This window comes from Conger conger, chromosome 5 (genome assembly GCF_963514075.1).
Source record: "Conger conger chromosome 5, fConCon1.1, whole genome shotgun sequence".
Classification (NCBI taxonomy): Eukaryota; Metazoa; Chordata; class Actinopteri; order Anguilliformes; family Congridae; genus Conger; species Conger conger.
In genome coordinates this window covers 65,851,273-65,871,272 of record NC_083764.1, presented here as the reverse complement: position 1 = coordinate 65,871,272, position 20,000 = coordinate 65,851,273, and the positions used below count along the sequence as shown (strand labels likewise).

The 20,000-nt window shown below is 51.4% G+C and overlaps 1 protein-coding gene and 1 long non-coding RNA gene across 2 annotated transcripts in view; both read right to left on the bottom strand.

The window, feature by feature from the left end:
* Positions 1-16,691, bottom strand: part of LOC133128992 (neurocan core protein-like) — a 32,752-nt gene extending 16,061 nt beyond the window's left edge. Inside the window, exons 1-6 of the mRNA XM_061242797.1 lie at positions 16,537-16,691; positions 16,076-16,250; positions 14,464-14,591; positions 13,475-13,768; positions 8,201-8,488; positions 7,762-8,115 (exon numbers count right to left, since the gene is read on the bottom strand). Coding sequence (XP_061098781.1) covers positions 7,762-8,115; positions 8,201-8,488; positions 13,475-13,768; positions 14,464-14,591; positions 16,076-16,250; positions 16,537-16,690 — 1,393 coding nt within the window. The 5' untranslated portion in view covers position 16,691. The remainder of the gene's footprint in view (positions 1-7,761; positions 8,116-8,200; positions 8,489-13,474; positions 13,769-14,463; positions 14,592-16,075; positions 16,251-16,536) is intronic.
* A 145-nt stretch (positions 16,692-16,836) lies between these two features.
* Positions 16,837-20,000, bottom strand: part of LOC133129529 (uncharacterized) — a 34,607-nt gene continuing 31,443 nt past the window's right edge. Inside the window, exon 3 of the long non-coding RNA XR_009708819.1 lies at positions 16,837-16,934. This is a non-coding gene — a long non-coding RNA (uncharacterized LOC133129529). The remainder of the gene's footprint in view (positions 16,935-20,000) is intronic.

The following is a 20,000-nucleotide window of genomic DNA, read 5'->3' as shown; positions in this document are numbered from 1 at the left end:
AGCACTGAGGGCTGGGCCCTCCCGCGGTGCGGCATGAACACTCCTCTCCAGGGCTCACCAAACAAACACCAGGCTCACCAAACACCAGGGCTTACCAAACACCAGGGCTCACCAAACACCAGGCTTACCACACAAACACCAGGGCTCACCAAACACCAGGGCTCACCAAACACCAGGCTTACCGCACAAACACCAGGGCTCACCAAACACCAGGCTCACCAAACACCAGGCTCACCAAACACCAGGCTTACCAAACACCACAGCTCACCAAACACCAGAGCTCACCAAACACCAGGGCTCACCAAACACCAGAGCTCACCAAACACCAGGGCTCACCAAACACCAGAGCTCACCAAACACCAGGCTCACCAAACACCAGGGCTCACCAAACACCAGGGCCCACCAAACACCAGGGCTCACCAAACACCAGGGCTCACCAAACACCAGGGCCCACCAAACACCAGGGCTCACCAAACACCAGGGCTCACCAAACACCAGGGCCCACCAAACACCAGGGCCCACCAAACACCAGGCTCACCAAACACCAGGGCTCACCAAACACCAGGGCTCACCAAACACCAGGGCTCACCAAACACCAGAGCTCACCAAACAAACACCAGGGCTTACCAAACACCAGGGCTCACCACACAAACACCAGGGCTTACCAAACACCAGAGCTCACCAAACACCAGAGCTCACCAAACACCAGAGCTCACCAAACACCAGAGCTCACCAAACACCAGAGCTCACCAAACACCAGGGCTCACCAAACACCAGAGCTCACCACACAAACACCAGAGCTCACCACACAAACACCAGAGCTCACCAAACACCAGGGCTCACCAAACACCAGAGCTCACCACACAAACACCAGAGCTCACCACACAAACACCAGAGCTCACCACACAAACACCAGAGCTCACCAAACACCAGGGCTCACCAAACACCAGAGCTCACCAAACACCAGGGCCCACCAAACACCAGAGCTCACCACACAAACACCAGAGCTCACCACACAAACACCAGGGCTTACCAAACACCAGGGCTCACCACACAAACACCAGGGCTTACCAAACACCAGAGCTCACCAAACACCAGAGCTCACCAAACACCAGAGCTCACCAAACACCAGAGCTCACCAAACACCAGAGCTCACCAAACACCAGAGCTCACCAAACACCAGAGCTCACCACACAAACACCAGAGCTCACCACACAAACACCAGGGCTCACCAAACACCAGAGCTCACCAAACACCAGGGCTCACCAAACACCAGGGCCCACCAAACAAACAGCAGGGCTCACCAAACACCAGGGCTCACCAAACACCAGAGCTCACCAAACAAACAGCAGGGCTCACCAAACACCAGGGCTCACCAAACACCAGAGCTCACCAAACAAACAGCAGGGCTCACCAAACACCAGGGCTCACCAAACACCAGGGCTTACCAAACGCAAGCTTGGGAACTCCATGCTGTTGTGTGTGCTAATGAGTGTGCGAATGCACATATTCTTCAGTTTTATCTCATGTACTGCATTGATATTGCTGCCATTTGTGCTTGCATGTCTTGTCTCCCCGCATGTTTGTGCTTGCTCCAATTGTGCTTGATATGTTTGTATGTCTTGCTCCATTTGTTTGTGCTTGCTGCAACAATTATTATTATTATTTTTTTAAACTAATGTATTTTAGGGAGCCTATTGTCAACTGGCCGGGGACTACAGCTGGAAATTAGTCATGTAGGCTAAAGGTGCTCCATTTACTGTTTACAGTTAATTAATGGGGACTGTCCACGACATTATAAACAAATAAATTCTAATTCAAATTCAGTTAGACGCACCACACTGCTCATGGCCACCACTACAGTTCTGTGGTCCTGGCTTCCCTGAGTTTACCGTTTCACGAGCGCACCGGACTACATAAACACGGTCATTCTGAAAAGTCCCAAATCTAAGCAAACAATTTGGCCGGCTAATTGGGAAGAAGGCTTGTTTTTTGTGACGATAGGTTGCATTTTCTGAAAATGGAAACGTGTCTTTTTGAGCTGTATTTAATGTCTTACAGCTGTAAGGAAATGTGAAATGGTACAGAGAATTGAACAGAAATATTTTGGTATCTGCACAGCATAAGAAAATGGAAATTACTGGTGTTATCCTTTAAAGGTCACTTTAAAAATCTCATTATGAATCAATATCACAGCTTTTAATACTTAAGCTTCAGAACCACCTTCACTTTGTCCTCATTCATATTCAGCTAGATATTTTATTCTGTCACAAAGATGCTTCACAAAACAGGAAAAAACTGCAAATACCTATAAAAAAAAAACAGCAATTGAGGTACAATAAACCTCCCCAGAGAAAAAGAAACCACCCAAACATGGGTGAGAAGAAATAAATCATCTCTTATCTCTGTTCTTTATTTCTTAAATTACCAAATTATTCTTTGAAGCAATTTTGTCAGCTGACATTTCTCACAATTCATTCTGTGTTCCACGCGGATCACGATAGACGGTAGACCGCAGAGCAGCACTTTTGGGATGGTAGAGGAAAGGACAGGACGCCGAGGCGGTAAATAAAACATACGTTGCTATGGTGACGTTGCCAGGCGATTGTCCGATGACACAGGCAGTTTCCAGCATGGACGGGAAAAGGAGGATTGCGTTTGGTATCGCTCTGTATCCGTATTGGGGGCGAGCATGCATTCCACGTCCGTTTTCTGCGGCTTTGTCGCGTGGTGGAATTCCGTGGAATTTAAATAATTTTAAACTTCAACAGCAAGTGCCGTCTTAACGGAAACGTTGTGCTCTCGTCCAGTCTACCGTGATGCGGTGGACGCCGAATTAGTCACGTTTCGGTGACACTTTACAGTAGTGATTTGGCATTCACTAATATGAGTTCCATCCATCCATCCATTATCTGAACCCGCTTATCCTGAACAGGGTCGCAGGGGGGCTGGAGCCTATCCCAGCATACATTGGGCGAAAGGCAGGAATACACCCTGGACAGGTCGCCAGTCCATCACAGGGCACATACACCATTCACTCACACACTCACACACTCACACGGCCAATTTAGACTCTCCAATCAGCCTAACATGCATGTCTTTGGACTGTGGGAGGAAACCGGAGTACCCGGAGGAAACCCACGCAGACACGGGGAGAACATGCAAACTCCGCACAGAGAGGCTCCGGCCGACGGGGATTTGAACCCAGGACCTCCTTGCTGTGAGGCGGCAGTGCTACCCACTGCACCATCCGTGCCGCCCACCTAATATGAGTTGTCAACATGAATTAATGATGAACAAATACATTCATTAAGCATGAAATTATCTTTTCATTAGTTAATGCAGTTAACTAACTAACGTATTTGTTACATGAATATTTACACTTTAGCAAGTCATAGGAATAACTTGTAATTAGTTAACCAATAAAAAAATAACGGACTCTCATTCCAATTTGAATTGGCAATAACTAATGTGGTTAACATGAATGAATGATGTACATACATCAGACATTCACAGAGCGGCACAGATTACCTTCTCAGTAGTAGTTAGTGAACTACATTCATGGCAATTCATGGAAGCCTTACCCACATTTCTCTTGTTTATTAACTTTCTTTTCGTTTTGTGTAAATAAAATAACGAATAGCTGCAGTGCCTTGAGCGAACACTAAACACCCGCCCCTCCCCCACTAAGGACGGCTTTTCATTTTCTAATTTGGGGGGGGAGGCATTCAGGGGTAACGAGGGGGAACCAGCGTACCGCAATGCTGTTATTTCTTTCTTTTTTTATTATCATTTTCTGAACAAACAAATTTGAAAAAAATAAAAAAAACTTCTCCTATGCGTCTGTCACCCAAGGTATGGAACAACAAATTTAGTCCTGTTGCCACGGATACCCCGAGGGGGATAAAAGAAAAATCAAAAGCGCAGAGCACTGAGGCACAGGCGGAGCGGGCTCACTCCCAAATCATTATTTCTGCCGTCTTCTCAAATAAATGAATAAATAAAAGAAAAAAAGTATGTAAACGCCACCCTCTCCCCCCTGTTCTCTTTCCTGTAACTTTCTTCCTTTTCCAATTATATTTGGGTTCATCTATTACACTGTGGAGAGACGTCTGAGGTGGGATTAAATAAGGACCATCAATCACTCGGTCTGTTCCTGAGTCCGACACAGCTCTCCTTCACTGCCTACTGCACAGAGAGGCTCCTGAACCCCCCTCCACACCTGGCACCTGTTCCTGGCCCTGTTCCTCAAACCACGCTCCTCCAGGGCCCAGAAATGCCAGGATGCCACCCTCCCTTTACCTGGGAGTCAGGTGTGTTCACCCTCCCTTTACCTGGGAGTCAGGTGTGTCCACCCTCCCTTTACCTGGGAGTCAGGTGTGTTCACCCTCCCTTTACCTGGGAGTCAGGTGTGACCACCCTCCCTTTACCTGGGAGTCAGGTGTGTTCACCCTCCCTTTACCTGGGAGTCAGGTGTGTCCACCCTCCCTTTACCTGGGAGTCAGGTGTGTTCACCCTCCCTTTACCTGGGAGTCAGGTGTGTCCACCCTCCCTTTACCTGGGAGTCAGGTGTGTTCACCCTCCCTTTACCTGGGAGTCAGGTGTGTTCACCCTCCCTTTACCTAGGAGTCAGGTGTGACCACCCTCCCTTTACCTGGGAGTCAGGTGTGTTCGCCCTCCCTTTACCTAGGAGTCAGGTGTGTTCACCCTCCCTTTACCTAGGAGTCAGGTGTGTTCACCCTCCCTTTACATGGGAGTCAGGTGTGACCACCCTCCCTTTACCTGGGAGTCAGGTGTGACCACTCTCCCTTTACCTGGGAGTCAGGTGTGTTCACCCTCCCTTTACCTGGGAGTCAGGTGTGTTCACCCTCCCTTTACATGGGAGTCAGGTGTGTTCCACCCTCCCTTTACCTGGGAGTCAGGTGTGTTCGCCCTCCCTTTACCTGGGAGTCAGGTGTGTCTACCCTCCCTTTACCTGGGAGTCAGGTGTGTTCACCTCCCTTTACCTGGGAGTCAGGTGTGACCACCCTCCCTTTACCTGGGAGTCAGGTGTGTTCACCCTCCCTGTACCTGGGAGTCAGGTGTGAAGAGCATTTGACCAATCAGCAGCACTAACTGTTCTGTTCATTACCCAGGAGCAGGGCTCTATGTTAAAAATGTTTCTAAGAAGCCCAACTGCTCCTAATTAGAAAAATGTAGGACAACACTAAAGCATCCCAATTAGTATACACGCTCTAAAGTTATTTTTACAGTTAGTGCGCATTCATTTTCAGGAGCAAATCCTCCACTGTAGAGCCCTACCCAGGAGGTGTTGTGTGTATGTGTGTGTGTGTGTGTGTATGTGTGTGCGCACATGTGAGTGTGTATGTGGTGTGTTTGTATGCGTGTGTGTGTGTGAGTGTGTATGTTTGTTTGTATGTGTGTGTGTGTATGTGTGTGTGCGCATGTGAGTGTGTATGTCTGTGTGTTCGTATGTGTGTGTGTGTGCGCATGTGAGTGTGTATGTGTGTGTGTGTGTGTGTGTGTGTGTGTGTTTGTATGTATGTGTGTGTGAGTGTATGTGTGTGTGCGCATGTGAGTGTGTATGTGTGTATGTGTGTGTGCGCATTTGAGTGTGTATGTGTGTGTGTGTGTGCGCATGTGAGTGTGTATGTGTGTATGTGTGTGTGTATGTGTGTGTGCGCATGTGAGTGTGTATGTGTGTATGCGCATGTGAGTGTGTATGTGTGTGTGTGTGTTTGTATGTATGTGTGTGTGTGTATGTGTGTGTGTGCATGTGAGTGTGTATGTGTGTGTGTGTGTGTGTGAGTGTGTATGTGTGTGTGTGTGTGTGTGTGTGTGTGTGTGTGTGAGAGACACGATCCCACAGAGGCTTACAAGACCATGGCGGTCGTCACGGCAACAGAAAAAACAATAGGCGGGATTGAATCAAGTTATTCATAAGTAATGACTCATAATTCAATTCATTCATCACCCCCAAAATGAACTCTCCAAGTTCTGTCTGTGAGGTGAACAAGAAACAACCAAGTCTCATTCCAAAGTCAAAGTTAAGTCAGGCGTTGACTGAGTTCAGACTACAGCTTTAACAGCACTGCAACGCACGCTGACACAAACGCAAGGGTTTCAGAGCAGCTGACGAACAGTCTGCTGCCAGAATGAGCATGGAGGAAAGAATATGACCTTTATTTGGCCAAAGGTAACAGTATATCTGACAGTTATAAAAAATCACCCAGGCAGAATGACCTACTGTATAAGCAGCCAATCAAATGCTCAGACTGACCATCCTCAGACAGCGAGGAGCCAGATCAGACAGATTCCACATTTCACCGCTCCATCGCAGCTCTGGTTATTCTCTCTCTCCCTCCTCCCTCTCCCTCTCTCCCTCTCCTTCTCTCTCTCATGACCACATTTACAAGCAGAATCATGTTCCTGTTGTTGTTCACAATTGCACCCTGGTTATGACACAAACATGCTGAACACGCACATTTCTCTGGTACCCGAGTCAGGTTCCACAGGACACAGGCTGTGGGACAGAGAGCATTACGTTACATTACATTACACTACATTACATTACATTACGTTACATTACGTTACACTACATTATTGGCATTTGGCAGACGCTCTTATCCAGAGCGACGTACAGTTGATTAGACTAAGCAGGAGACGATCTTCCCCTGGAGCAATGCAGGGTTAAGGGCCTTGCTGAAGGGCCCAACGGCTGTACGGATCTTATTGTGGCTACACCGGGGATCGAACCACCGACCTTGCGTGTCCTGTACCTTGCGACCCACAGTCATGTACCTTAACCGCTACACTACAGGCCGCCCCTAGAGAGCAGTCGCCATGGGAACGAGCACCTGGATGAACGGTGTCGGCTGAAGACATCAGGTAATGTGAAAATATCAGGGTGACTGAGCGAGGGAGATGAGGACCCAGCTCTTTTGAGGCACACTGACCGTGGTAGCCCCTCCCTCTGCGTTTGGAGACCGTGCGCGTGAGCATCAGCTGCTGCCACGGCAACGCAGACGGATTTCCCAGAATCGGCTCTACAAGAGGCAGCAGCCTCCACGCTGACGCTGTCTCTTATTCAGAGGGACCGAACAAAGCACAGTAAACCTTTCACAACCGATTGTAGTTGTCTACACCATTGTGTGTTTTTCATAGCTTCAGTAGTCCCATTCAAAGGGTTGTTTCACTTCCTGTATAACACAAGCTCGCTGTTCTCCCACTGGCTGTCTGGGATTAGAACGTTCTTAACTAAACGTTCTGATGGTGATGTCACAATCACTACTGGCACTTGAAAGCAGTGGCGTTCTAGAACACTGACCTGCAGCAGAAACCTGCTCTTGAGAGAGAGAGAGAGAGAGAGAGAGAGAGAGAGAGAGAGTGAGAGTGAGAGTGAGAGAGAGGGATAAGGGCTAATTAAAGAGTCTCCTGCTCAGATCAAAGCAAGGCTTGGGAGGAAGAGGAGGAAGGGAGGGGGGTTGAAAGGACCTGCAGATTAACATAAAGAAGTGTCAACTTTATGTGAATGTTTTAAAACGCTTGTGGAACGGAATCAATACCACACCACCTAGCATAGCTAATGACTCCTCCCCTATGACACACATCTCCTGAGAGAAACCAATTAGAGTGAACGTCCTGTTAAAAGGGACAAAAGCATTAAGAACATAATGGAACCTTCGGTCCATTCAATAAGCAGCTGGCCACACAAAAATGTCAATCACAAGAATACGGACCAATCAGAAACCGGAACCCTACCTGGGGCGGAGCCTAGAGAGCCGTTCTCAGCGCTGAGGGGGCGGTCCTCTCCTGGGACTGTGCCTGCCTGGGCCGTGATTGGACGGGTGGATGGAGGCGTGTCTGACAGGTCTGCGGGGGTCAGCGGGTCATTAGAGGGCGGAGTCTCAGAGGAGAGGCCGGGATTGGGCGGGACGGTCACGTGACTGGTGGGTGGAGTGCTTCCGACGGCCATTTTGTGCGGCCATTTTGTGCTCTTGGAGCTCCTGCTCCGGTGGGACTGCCCCGGAGTCGACTCGCAGCCCAGTGAAGTCGCCGTCGCCATAGTGACGGGCTGTCGAGGCCCATCCCCCAGCGTCCAGCGAATCAGAGGCCCTGGAGGTCAGAGTCACAGGGGGGTCGGGGGTGGGGGGGGCGGTCACGCCTTCCGTGGTGAGAGGGGCGGGGTCGCTCAGCCCACCAATCACATCCCTCCAGTCCGGGCTCGGCCCCTCCTCCAGCTCCTTGCTCAATCCCGATTGGATGTCCATTTTGGCCCCTGCCACTGTTTCCGCGTCCGGTGGCGAGCTTCCTGGATCACTATGGCGACCGGCGCCAGCCAGCGGCGTGTTTCTCCCAGCATCCCCCAGGGCGGCGCCACCGAGCCACAGCCCCCCCCGCCCTGCGTCGCCCCACGGGCCCCCGGCCCCCCAGGAACCGGCGGACCCCGGGGCCGCAATCCGCCCGTCAGCCAGCGGTGCTATGGAGTCTGCAGAGGGACACAAAGCACACAGCGATTAGACCAGGGCCAGGAGGCTCAGGAGGCAGCAGGAGGGCTGCCGGGTCGATCCCCCGCCGCCCAAGACTCCTCATCCCCAAGACTCCTCACTCCCAAGACTCCTCACTCCCAAGACTCCTAACCCCCAAGACTCCTCACCCCCAAGACTCCTCACCCCCAAGACTCCTAACCCCCAAGACTCCTCACCCCCAAGACTCCTAACCCCCAAGACTCCTAACCCCCAAGACTCCTCACCCCTAAGACTCCTAATTGCCCCCAATGAGCTGATTGGGACCTTCCATGGCAGTCGATCACCATTGGTGTGCGAGTGTGTGTGTGTGTGAGTGTGTGTGTGAGTGTGTGTGAGTGTGTGTGTGTGTGTGTGTGTGTGTGTGTGTGAGTGTGTGTGTGTGAGTGTGTGTGTGAGTGTGTGTGATTGGGAATGAGAGGCATTAATTGTACAGCGCTTTTGATGAGTGTCGTCCGTTTACCGCAGATTATGGAGAAGCAGCCAGAAAAAGGGAAAGGGCCCTTCTGTGTCAGCCTGTTCGTTCACACACAGACCATCTACAGACTGAGTCAGTGGTGTCAGTAAGAACACACAGACCATCCACAGACTCTGAATCTTTAGTATTCCAGTCGAGGCTGAGCGTGTGCATTTCTCTGTGCCTTTAAACGCTCCCTCCTCAGACGGCACATGAAGAATAACGCTTTTTGGGCCGAACAAAGTATTTATATCATCCTTTCAATTTCAATTTCACTTTCCTCTTCTGCCACAGAAGCGAGGAAGATGAAGGATTCTGCAGGAATGCGTTTCTGTCGGAAACAAACCCAGTGTGTGCAGCTGGAAAAGGCGGTGTGGGTTTTATTGAATCCAACTGCACGCTGAGTCCTTTCAGTAATAAACACAATTTCCAGGTTCTGTGTGTGTGGAGGAGGGCAAAAGGTAGAAAGTAAAGACTGTTAGCAATAAATTCAATGGTACATTTTGAAATATATATTTTTAAAAAGGCAGAGATTCACCGAAAATGCAATTTTTCAGAGGAAGTTTCAATGTAGCAGTGATGCAACAAAAAAAACCAGGATTTTTTAAAAGCCAGTAGCGTTAGGGTGAAAAGTTGCCCTTTAAACTTAGTTTAGAGAAAGACTTTTAAAAACGGAGCGTGTTAGAAATGAAAAACGCAGCACAAAAAACAGAGCAAAGCTTTGTGGTGGGAGATGAACAATCGCCGATGGTAAACGGTAAATGGGCTGCATCTATTTACTGCTTTTTCTGGCAACCAGGAACGACACACAGCACCAGGAACGACACACAGCACCAGGAACGACACACAGCACCAGGAACGACACACAGCACCAGGAACGACACACAGCACCAGGAACGACACACAGCACCAGGAACGACACACAGCACCAGGAACGACACACAGCACCAGGAACGACACACAGCACCAGGAACGACACACAGCACGACACACAGCACCAGGAACGACACACAGCACCAGGAACGACACACAGCACCAGGAACGACACACAGCACCAGGAACGACACACAGCACGACACACAGCACCAGGAACGACACACAGCACCAGGAACGACACACAGCACCAGGAACGACACACAGCACCAGGAACGACACACAGCACCAGGAACGACACACAGCACGACACACAGCACCAGGAACGACACACAGCACCAGGAACGACACACAGCACCAGGAACGACACACAGCACCAGGAACGACACACAGCACCAGGAACGACACACAGCACCAGGAACGACACACAGCACCAGGAACGACACACAGCACTTGATAATTAATGGCTCTCAGCCTCAGTCATAGTCTTGTCTTGCTCTGGGACACTTCGACACACCCAGGGTGGGGGATCAAACCATCAGCAACCACTCTTACCTCCTATGTACCCCAAACCAGTGATTCTGGGGTTCCTGCTTGTTTCGGGGTGCAGAAAATAGGGCTGGTAAGATCACTGTTCTGCGTGTGCACACAGATACACGTCATACAGGTGCACACAGGTACACACAGGTACACACAGATACACGTCATACAGGTGCACACAGGTGCACACAGGTACACACAGATACACGTCATACAGGTGCACACAGGTACACACAGATACACACAGATACACGTCATACAGGTGCACACAGGTACACACAGGTACACACAGATACACACAGATACACGTCATACAGGTGCACACAGATACACGTCATACAGGTGCACACAGGTACACACAGGTACACACAGATACACACAGATACACGTCATACAGGTGCACACAGATACACGTCATACAGGTGCACACAGATACACACAGATACACGTCATACAGGTGCACACAGATACACACAGATACACGTCATACAGGTGCACACAGATACACACAGATACACGTCATACAGGTGCACACAGGTACATGTCAGCCTCAACTGATCTTAAGCCGTTTTCAGCATCCATGCTCAACTCAAAACAGCTCTCTGTCTGGATAAATCTCTCTCAGTCCCTGTTCCTCTGTCTCTAAAAAACTGTGACTAATTAGTGACTAATTACCAAACTCTACGAGCAGCTGCACACATAACTCTGCTTCTCTGTAGGTTATTGAACCAGCTTCCATCCAGACAAAGACAAACGTACCACAGGAAGTCAGTTCAGATGATATTCATCATAAGATGCAGGGCTGTTCCCAGCCTGTTCTGTTTACCTCCTTTGTCCTCTCCCAACCTCCTTCCCTTGCTCCTCGCTCCTAGCTCCACGCATCGAAGGAAAGGATGCGAGGATGGAGGAATTGAGGAAACGTCAGTTTGACGCCATGTCAAAGACGAGGATCCACAGGCCAGCCATTTATACGCTGCGCGTTGTGGGAGCATATTTCCAAAAAGGATGCACTTGTTTCCTTGCTCACGAACCCTTCACAAGTCTCCTAAGCCCCTGGCTCCTGGCTCCTTCCAGGCACATTTAACGAGGTTGGAATGTCCTTAAAGATGGCGGACCTCAATCGATTTCCGGTTCCGGCCCAAGTGCGAGGAGCCAAGGAGGGATAAAATAAGCCCAGAGACAGGCTCAATCCGGGAGTACCTCCCTCTACCACCAGGGGGCGCCACTTCAGCCAAAAACAACTATTTAGCCTCCTGATCGTGTGGCTCTGTGGTCCAGAAGAGACACATACTGACGTACTACCCCTACTAAAATGTCAGGCTGATTTTCATCGACATGCAGTAGTATGAGCAGTGAGTAGTATGCCACTCTTAAGTACGCAGTTTTCGAACACAGCCTCGACAGCGTGTGATTGGACGCTCACTGGGGTCGCGACCTTTCAAACGCCCAGCCCGGTCAGGCCAGGGTCACGCTGGAGGTTTTCTGCGTTTCCTGCTTTCGTTTTAAATAATAAATGTTCACCAATTATTTATACTTGGGTGGGGTGGGGGAGCTGTGGGGGGGTTGTGGGGGGGTTGTGGGATGGGGGGCAGTCTCGGACCCCGGGGGTGCCGGTGAGACTCAGAACCGATGAGTCATTAATTAGAAGCAGGCCTTTAATAATGCAGCTTGGCTGAAGATAGATTTCCGGCCGTGTTAAACATTCATGTTCTGGAGCCGAATTTGGGCCGAGGAAGGATATCCGTTATTAATGAACTCCCTCAGGGGAGAGGGAGAAGGCCAGTCCTTATCGGACCAAAGTGATTAATCACCCCTCTCTGCACTGCTCCGGGAGCAGACAGTTCTGTTAGAGTCCTCCTCTGTTAGCTGTTAGCGGTTAGGATCCTCCTCTGTTAGCACTTAGCGGTTAGTGGTTAGGATCCTCCTCTGTTAGCGCTTAGCGGTTAGTGGTTAGGATCCTCCTCTGTTAGCGCTTAGCGGTTAGTGGTTAGGATCCTCCTCTGTTAGCACTTAGCGGTTAGTGGTTAAGATCCTCCTCTGTTAGCGCTTAGCGGTTAGCGGGTAGGATCCTCCTCTGTTAGCACTTAGCGGTTAGTGGTTAAGATCCTCCTCTGTTAGCGCTTAGCGGTTAGCGGGTAGGATCCTCCTCTGTTAGCACTTAGCGGTTAGCGGGTAGGATCCTCCTCTGTTAGCACTTAGCGGTTAGGATCCTCCTCTGTTAGCACTTAGCGGTTAGCGGGTAGGATCCTCCTCTGTTAGCACTTAGCGGTTAGGACCCTCCTCTGTTAGCATTTAGCGGTTAGCGGTTAGGACCCTCCTCTGTTAGCACTTAGCGGTTAGCGGTTAGGATCCTCCTCTGTTAGCGCTTAGCGGTTAGCGTTTAGGACCCTCCTCTGTTAGCGCTTAGCGGTTAGCGTTTAGGACCCTCCTCTGTTAGCGCTTAGCGGTTAGCGTTTAGGACCCTCCTCTGTTAGCACTTAGCGGTTAGTGGTTAGGATCCTCCTCTGTTAGCGCTTAGCGGTTAGCGGTTAGGACCCTCCTGTGTCAGAGGTGAGCAAGTCCTCTGACTCTCTCCCTTCTGACAGGAAACAGTCAGATTGAGATGAGACTTGACGTGGTCAGTTTCCTACATGAACACTATCCTACGATGGCAGATGTTATAAAACTGGACAGTACACAGAGCTTTCTTCAAAAAACTTAGTAAATCTGCCATGGCTCAAGTCGGCTATTTGATGTAGACTGGGCTTTAGGGAGTGGAGGAGACAGAGTGAGGAAGAGCGTGTGAGAGTGAGGAAGCAGGGGAGGAAGAGGAGGAGGAGACAGAGTTTATGAGAGTGAGGAAGAGGAGGAGAAGAGGAGGAGACTGAGTTTGTGAGAGTGAGGAAGAGGAGGAGGATAAGGAGGAAGAGGAGGAGGAGACAGAGTTTGTGAGAGTGAGGAAGAGGAGGAGGATAAGGAGGAAGAGGAGGAGGAGACAGTTTGTGAGACTGAGGAAGAGGAGGAGGATAAGGAGGAAGAGGAGGAGGAGACAGAGTTTGTGAGAGTGAGGAAGAGGAGGAAGAGGAGGGCAGTGCTGTACCGCTGTGGCAGTAGGCGTCGAAGAGGGCCGAGGTGTCATGGTAACCGGTGCCGTTGGGGTTCCGGTACAGGGTCCGGACGCCGGGCTTGTCGCCGCCACAGTCGGGGCGGGGCTGGTTGATCGGGTAACGGACGCTGCCGTCGGCCAACCAGCCGGGGGCACAGCGGTCTAGTCCCGCCTGCCAGGCCAGGAACAGCTGCCCCGCCGTAGCTAGCTCCGCCCCCTGGGCTCTGCAGCGTGAGCGAGCGCCTGACAGAGTCAACTTCTGCTGGGCAGAGGAGAAGTACACCTCCCCTGGAGAGAGAGAGAGAGAGAGGGGGGGGAGGGAGGGAGGGGGGGGAGAGAGGGAGAGAGAGGGAGGGGGGGGGAGGAGAGAGTGAGAGAGAGAGATGGGGAGAGAGAGGGGGGGAGGGGGAGGGAGGGGGAGGGGGAGAGAGAGAGAGGGAGGGAGGGGGAGGGAGGGGGAGAGAGAGAGAGAGAGGGGGAGGAGAGAGTGAGAGAGAGAGAGATGGGGACGGGAGAGAGAGAGACAGAGAGGGGGCAGAGACAGAGAGGGAGAGAGGCAGAGTTTTAAAGTGTGAGGTCACAAATGAATGTCTGTGATTAGAATAACTGAACACTGTACTGCTGATCAGTACTGGTGACTGAAGACAGTCAAGTTCTAGAACACTGACTTAGAACATTGAAGAAACTGCTCGTGAACAGTTTAAGGGTGTTTAGCAGTGTTTGGCAGTGTTTGGCAGTGTTTAGCAGTATTTGGCTGTGTTTAGCAGTGTTTGGCAGTGTTTGGCAGTGTGTAGCAGTGTTTGGCAGTGTTTGGCAGTGTGTAGCAGTGTTTGGCAGTGTTTGGCAGTGTTTGGCGGTGTTTGGCGGTGTTTGGCAGTGTTTGGCGGTGTTTGGCGGTGTTTGGCAGTGTTTGGCAGTGTTTGGCAGCGTTTGGCAGTGTTTGGCAGTGTTTGGCGGTGTTTAGAGGTGGGGCTGGGCTGTACCTGCCAGCTCTGCGGTGAAGCAGTACACATCGAACAGCTCGTCTGCGGTCTTGCTGCCGTAGCTCCTCACTCCGGGTGAGTCCTCCCCGTCGCCATAGCAACCGGGCCCCGGCGACTGGACTGGATACCTGCGAGAGAGAGAGAGAGAGGGAGAGAGAGAGAGAGAGAGAGAGAGAGAGGGGGGAGATTTGATGCCACCCCCTTCAGCACTAGGTTGGTCGGGTCAGCTCTCCCATGGAGATAACTCCGGGAATCTTCATTTTTATTTGTCTGACATTTAACTGATGCACAGAATCAGGGACAAAATGAACTGCAGCCCACTTCACCCAGGCGCCGGGAGATCACTGAGAACAGGGAGCGGAGGAGGAGAAGGAGGAGGAGGAGGAGGTGGGGAGGAGAGAGGAGGTGAAACAGGAGGAGGTGGGGAGGAGAGAGGAGGTGAAACAGGAGGAGGTGGGTAAGAGAGAGGAGGTGAAACAGGAGGAGGGGAGGAGAGAGGAGATGAAACAGGAGGAGAGGATGTTTGTTAAAGACGGTGAACTATGTTTGCAGCAGTTACCGTTGAGTGATTTTAAAGGAAAATTTAATTTAATTTAGGGGATTGCCCTTTTAATACTAATGGATGCAACTTAGGTCTAACAATGCCAGCTAGCTGATTAGCAGCTTACCTGGGATTCGTTTTAATAGGCATGAAGAAATATTACATTGATTAAAGTGTATTATAACAGCCAAATAATTGTCAACTCCTGTTCTCTCAGCGGTTTCCCTGTCGGCGGCCATTTTTGTTACCTTTTAAAACTGTTCGCTAACGTTCGTGACGAACAGAAAAAAGTTTGAATATGAACACAGGTCAGGTGGAGTGGAAGCAGGTAAGAGCTTCTGTTTGAGATTCTCAGAGAGGTAAAGAGCGTTAAATACGCACCTGACCCAGGTCTCCAGAGGAGTGACAGCGTTTCTAAAAACAGTGCTCCTCTTCCTCACTCTCACACACTCTGTCTCCTCCTCATCCTCACTCTCACACACTGTCTCCTCCTCATCCTCCTCCTCATCCTCACTCTCACACACTGTCTCCTCCTCATCCTCCTCCTCATCCTCACTCTCACACACTGTCTCCTCCTCTTCCTCCTCCTCATCCTCACTCTCACACACTGTCTCCTCCTCTTTCTCCTCCTCATCCTCACTCTCACACACTCTGTCTCCTCCTCATCCTCACTCTCACACACTGTCTCCTCCTCTTCCTCCTCCTCATCCTCACTCTCACACACTGTCTCCTCCTCTTCCTCCTCCTCATCCTCACTCTCACACACTCTGTCTCCTCCTCATCCTCACTCTCACACTGTCTCCTCCTCTTCCTCCTCCTCATCCTCACTCTCACACACTGTCTCCTCCTCTTCCTCCTCCTCCTCCTCACTCTCACACACTCTGTCTCCTCCTCATCCTCACTCTCACACACTGTCTCCTCCTCTTCCTCCTCCTCATCCTCACTCTCACACACTCTGTCTCCTCCTCCGCTCATGTAGACCTCTGTTTTCACAAATGGGAAGGTTTCTTGAGGTGAACTGCGGATCTGTAGTTTCTGAGTTGGCTCTGACGTGTGTTTGGGTGAACACACCTGACGGTCTGGTCGGAGAGCCAGCCGGCGTCACAGTTCTCGTAGCCGTCGCTGAAGGCGGCGTGCAGCTGGGCGGGCGTGGCGATGAGGGCGGAGTTCTGCAGGCAGGACCGCTGGGCCTCTGGGAACGACAACGTGTAGCGGCCGCCAGGAGAGCGGTAATGGAACACCAGGCCTGAGGAGCGGAGACACGGCCATGTGAATCATACATCACTCAGACATACATCACTCACTGACATACATCACTCAGATATACATCACTCACTGACACACATCACTCACTGACATACATCACTCACTGATATACATCACTCACTGATATACATCACTCAGATATTGGGGTTTGGGGGATGGGAGGGTGGGGTTTGGGGTTTGGGGGATGAGAGGGTGGGGTTTGGGGTTTGGTGGATGGGAGGGTGGGGTTCGGGGGATGGGAGGGTGGGGTTTGGGGGATCACTCACCTTTGACCTCCAGCGGGACGGTGTTCTGCTCCACCTCGTCTCCCACGGTTACCTCGCAGTGGTACACGCCCGCGTCACTGGAGCGCAGGCCAATCAGGGCCAGCGTGGCGTTGTAGCGGTCGCCGTGGTAACCGGGCAGGGACACCCTCCCCATGAAGGCCTTGGTGACCTCCAGCACGTTGCCGCGGGCGACCAGGACAGACTGCTGGTGCGGGGCCCCGCCCTCGTCGCCCCCCTCCTGGCCCCACACCTTGGTCCAGCGCACGGTGGGCGGGTCCCGAGGGCCGGGCTGGGCCAGGGGGGAGGAGCAGGGCAGGAGGGCGTCGCCCCCCAGCCAATCCCGGGTGGGGGGGAGGGTCAGCCTGAGCACCCTCACCTGGGGTCCCCGGAACTGAAGCCTGGAGGACGTGGGGGGGGGGGGGAGGGGGGGAGTGAGTGTTTGTTGGGTGCTGGGATGACACAAACCCAAAATCTGCCCCACACCTCCCTACATACAGAACTGCCCCACACCTCCCTACATACAGAACTGCCCCACACCTCTGTACAGACAGAACTGCCCCACACATCCATACAGACAGAACTGCCCCACACCTGAGCCAAAATTCACAGTAATTACCACACACATTGGCTAACAACACTGAGCTGTCCATAAGAAAGTTGCTCCACCAATCACAGGGGATGTTGCTGACAACCAGCACAACAACACTGACAGTGACTGGTGGCTTTCTCCTCGGTCTACTTCCTGGCTAATTCCCGTAGGGGTCCCAGACATGCAGTAAACTCTGAAAGAGTGCCAATCACCGCGCTCCAAACCACAGAGTAAAGTCGTCAATGACATGCGCTGTGATTGGTGGAACTGCTGTCTTGCCCAGCCTGTAGTTTTCTTCGGTCACATGACTGTCACCCTTGTTGTATAACTGCTTGAATAATATTCTTCAGACCGTCTTTCCAACAGCACAACCAAAAAAATAACAACATTGATAAATAAGGGGTCAAAAAAAAGGTTATGATTTCAATTCTCCATGAACACGATGTTATTCTGTTTATGTTTTCCCAGAAGATTTTGAGCTGTGTGTTGGTGAAGCTGACCTTGGGAGCGCATGTGTTTTTCTGTGTCTCTTAATCACACGCTGAGTGTACAGAGGCATTCCTTTCAACAGAAAATACCCAGCTGGGTTCCCTGACAGACACACTTTTCTTTTGTGTTTTTCTTCAGACCCCACAGTGTTGAACCCTTTGCAGCAACGTCTGTGGAGCCAGGACTGCCTGTCCTGCACCTCTGCGATTCCCAAAACCACGGAGAGAGAGCACCTGGGACAACACCAACCCCACTCACAGGAGAGAGACCAACCCCACTCACAGGAGAGAGACACACCAACCCCACTCACAGGAGAGAGACAACACCAACCCCACTCACAGGAGAGAGACAACACCAACCCCACTCACAGGAGAGAGACCAACCCCACTCACAGGAGAGAGACAACACCAACCCCCACTCACAGGAGAGAGACAACACCAACCCCACTCACAGGAGAGAGACAACACCAACCCCACTCACAGGAGAGAGACAACACCAACCCCACTCACAGGAGAGAGACCAACCCCACTCACAGGAGAGAGACAACACCAACCCCACTCACAGGAGAGAGACAACACCAACCCCACTCACAGGAGAGAGACCAACCCCACTCACAGGAGAGAGACAACACCAACCCCACTCACAGGAGAGAGACCAACCCCACTCACAGGAGAGAGACAACACCAACCCCACTCACAGGAGAGAGACAGCACCAACCCCACTCACAGGAGAGAGACAACACCAACCCCACTCACAGGAGAGAGACAACACCAACCCCACTCACAGGAGAGAGACAACACCAACCCCACTCACAGGAGAGAGACCAACCCCACTCACAGGAGAGAGACAACACCAACCCCACTCACAGGAGAGAGACAACACCAACCCCACTCACAGGAGAGAGACAACACCAACCCCACTCACAGGAGAGAGACAACACCAACCCCCCCACTCACAGGAGAGAGACAACACCAACCCCCACTCACAGGAGAGAGACCAACCCCACTCACAGGAGAGAGACAACACCAACCCCACTCACAGGAGAGAGACCAACCCCACTCACAGGAGAGAGACAACACCAACCCCACTCACAGGAGAGAGACAGCACCAACCCCACTCACAGGAGAGAGACAACACCAACCCCACTCACAGGAGAGAGACAACACCAACCCCACTCACAGGAGAGAGACAACACCAACCCCACTCACAGGAGAGAGACCAACCCCACTCACAGGAGAGAGACAACACCAACCCCACTCACAGGAGAGAGACAACACCAACCCCACTCACAGGAGAGAGACAACACCAACCCCACTCACAGGAGAGAGACAACACCAACCCCACTCACAGGAGAGAGACAACACCAACCCCACTCACAGGAGAGAGACAACACCAACCCCACTCACAGGAGAGAGACAACACCAACCCCACTCACAGGAGAGAGACAGCACCAACCCCACTCACAGGAGAGAGACCAACCCCACTCACAGGAGAGAGACAACACCAACCCCACTCACAGGAGAGAGACAACACCAACCCCACTCACAGGAGAGAGACAACACCAACCCCACTCACAGGAGAGAGACAGCACCAACCCCACTCACAGTTCACAGGCAGTGTGGCAGCTGGGGCCGATCGTGATTGGTCCAGCTGCTCTCCCTTGCTTATTGATTGGGTGTGATGAAGGGCCACGCCCCGTTAGGGCGTCTGTGCTGTTGTTTGTTGAGGCCTTGGCCTCGTTCCTGGTTTCCTCATTTCTCGATTTAAGAGGAGTTTTTATGTTTTTAGTTTAGTTTATTAGTTCAGTTGAAGCCGTCTGTTCATGCGCCTGATTAAAGGCAGCACACAGAGTGCGTTTGAGTTGGTTTTGTCTGATAGTATTAAAAATGAATTATTAATGATCAGTATTACTGGGAAATTACCCACTCATTCTTAAATGGGGTCACCTTAAAGAGGGGTGGGAGACTATTCACCGTTTTCAGACGGATTCTGTCTGATTTCAGGAGCCATTTCAAAAAGAATGAAATATGCGAAAGAAGGGAGTGCAATAGAGGTGAAGGCAGACAGAGAGGAGAGCAGGTCACGCAGGGGTCACGCAGGGGTCACGCAGGGGTCACGCAGGGGTCACGCAGGACACAGAGGAATGTGTTTATTGATAGTAATAATAATAATGGCTCAGGCTGAATGCACACCTGCTGTCCGTCCTTTCCTCACTCATTCACAGGCTGATTAGATTTGATGTGAAAGGAGAGAGAGAGAGAGAGAGAGAGAGAGAGAGGAGAGAGAGAGAGGGAGGGAGAGAGAGAGTGAAGGAAACGGCAGCTATGAAAACGCCTCACTCTCTCACTCTCTCTCACTCTTTCTCTCTCTCTCTCTCTCACTCTCA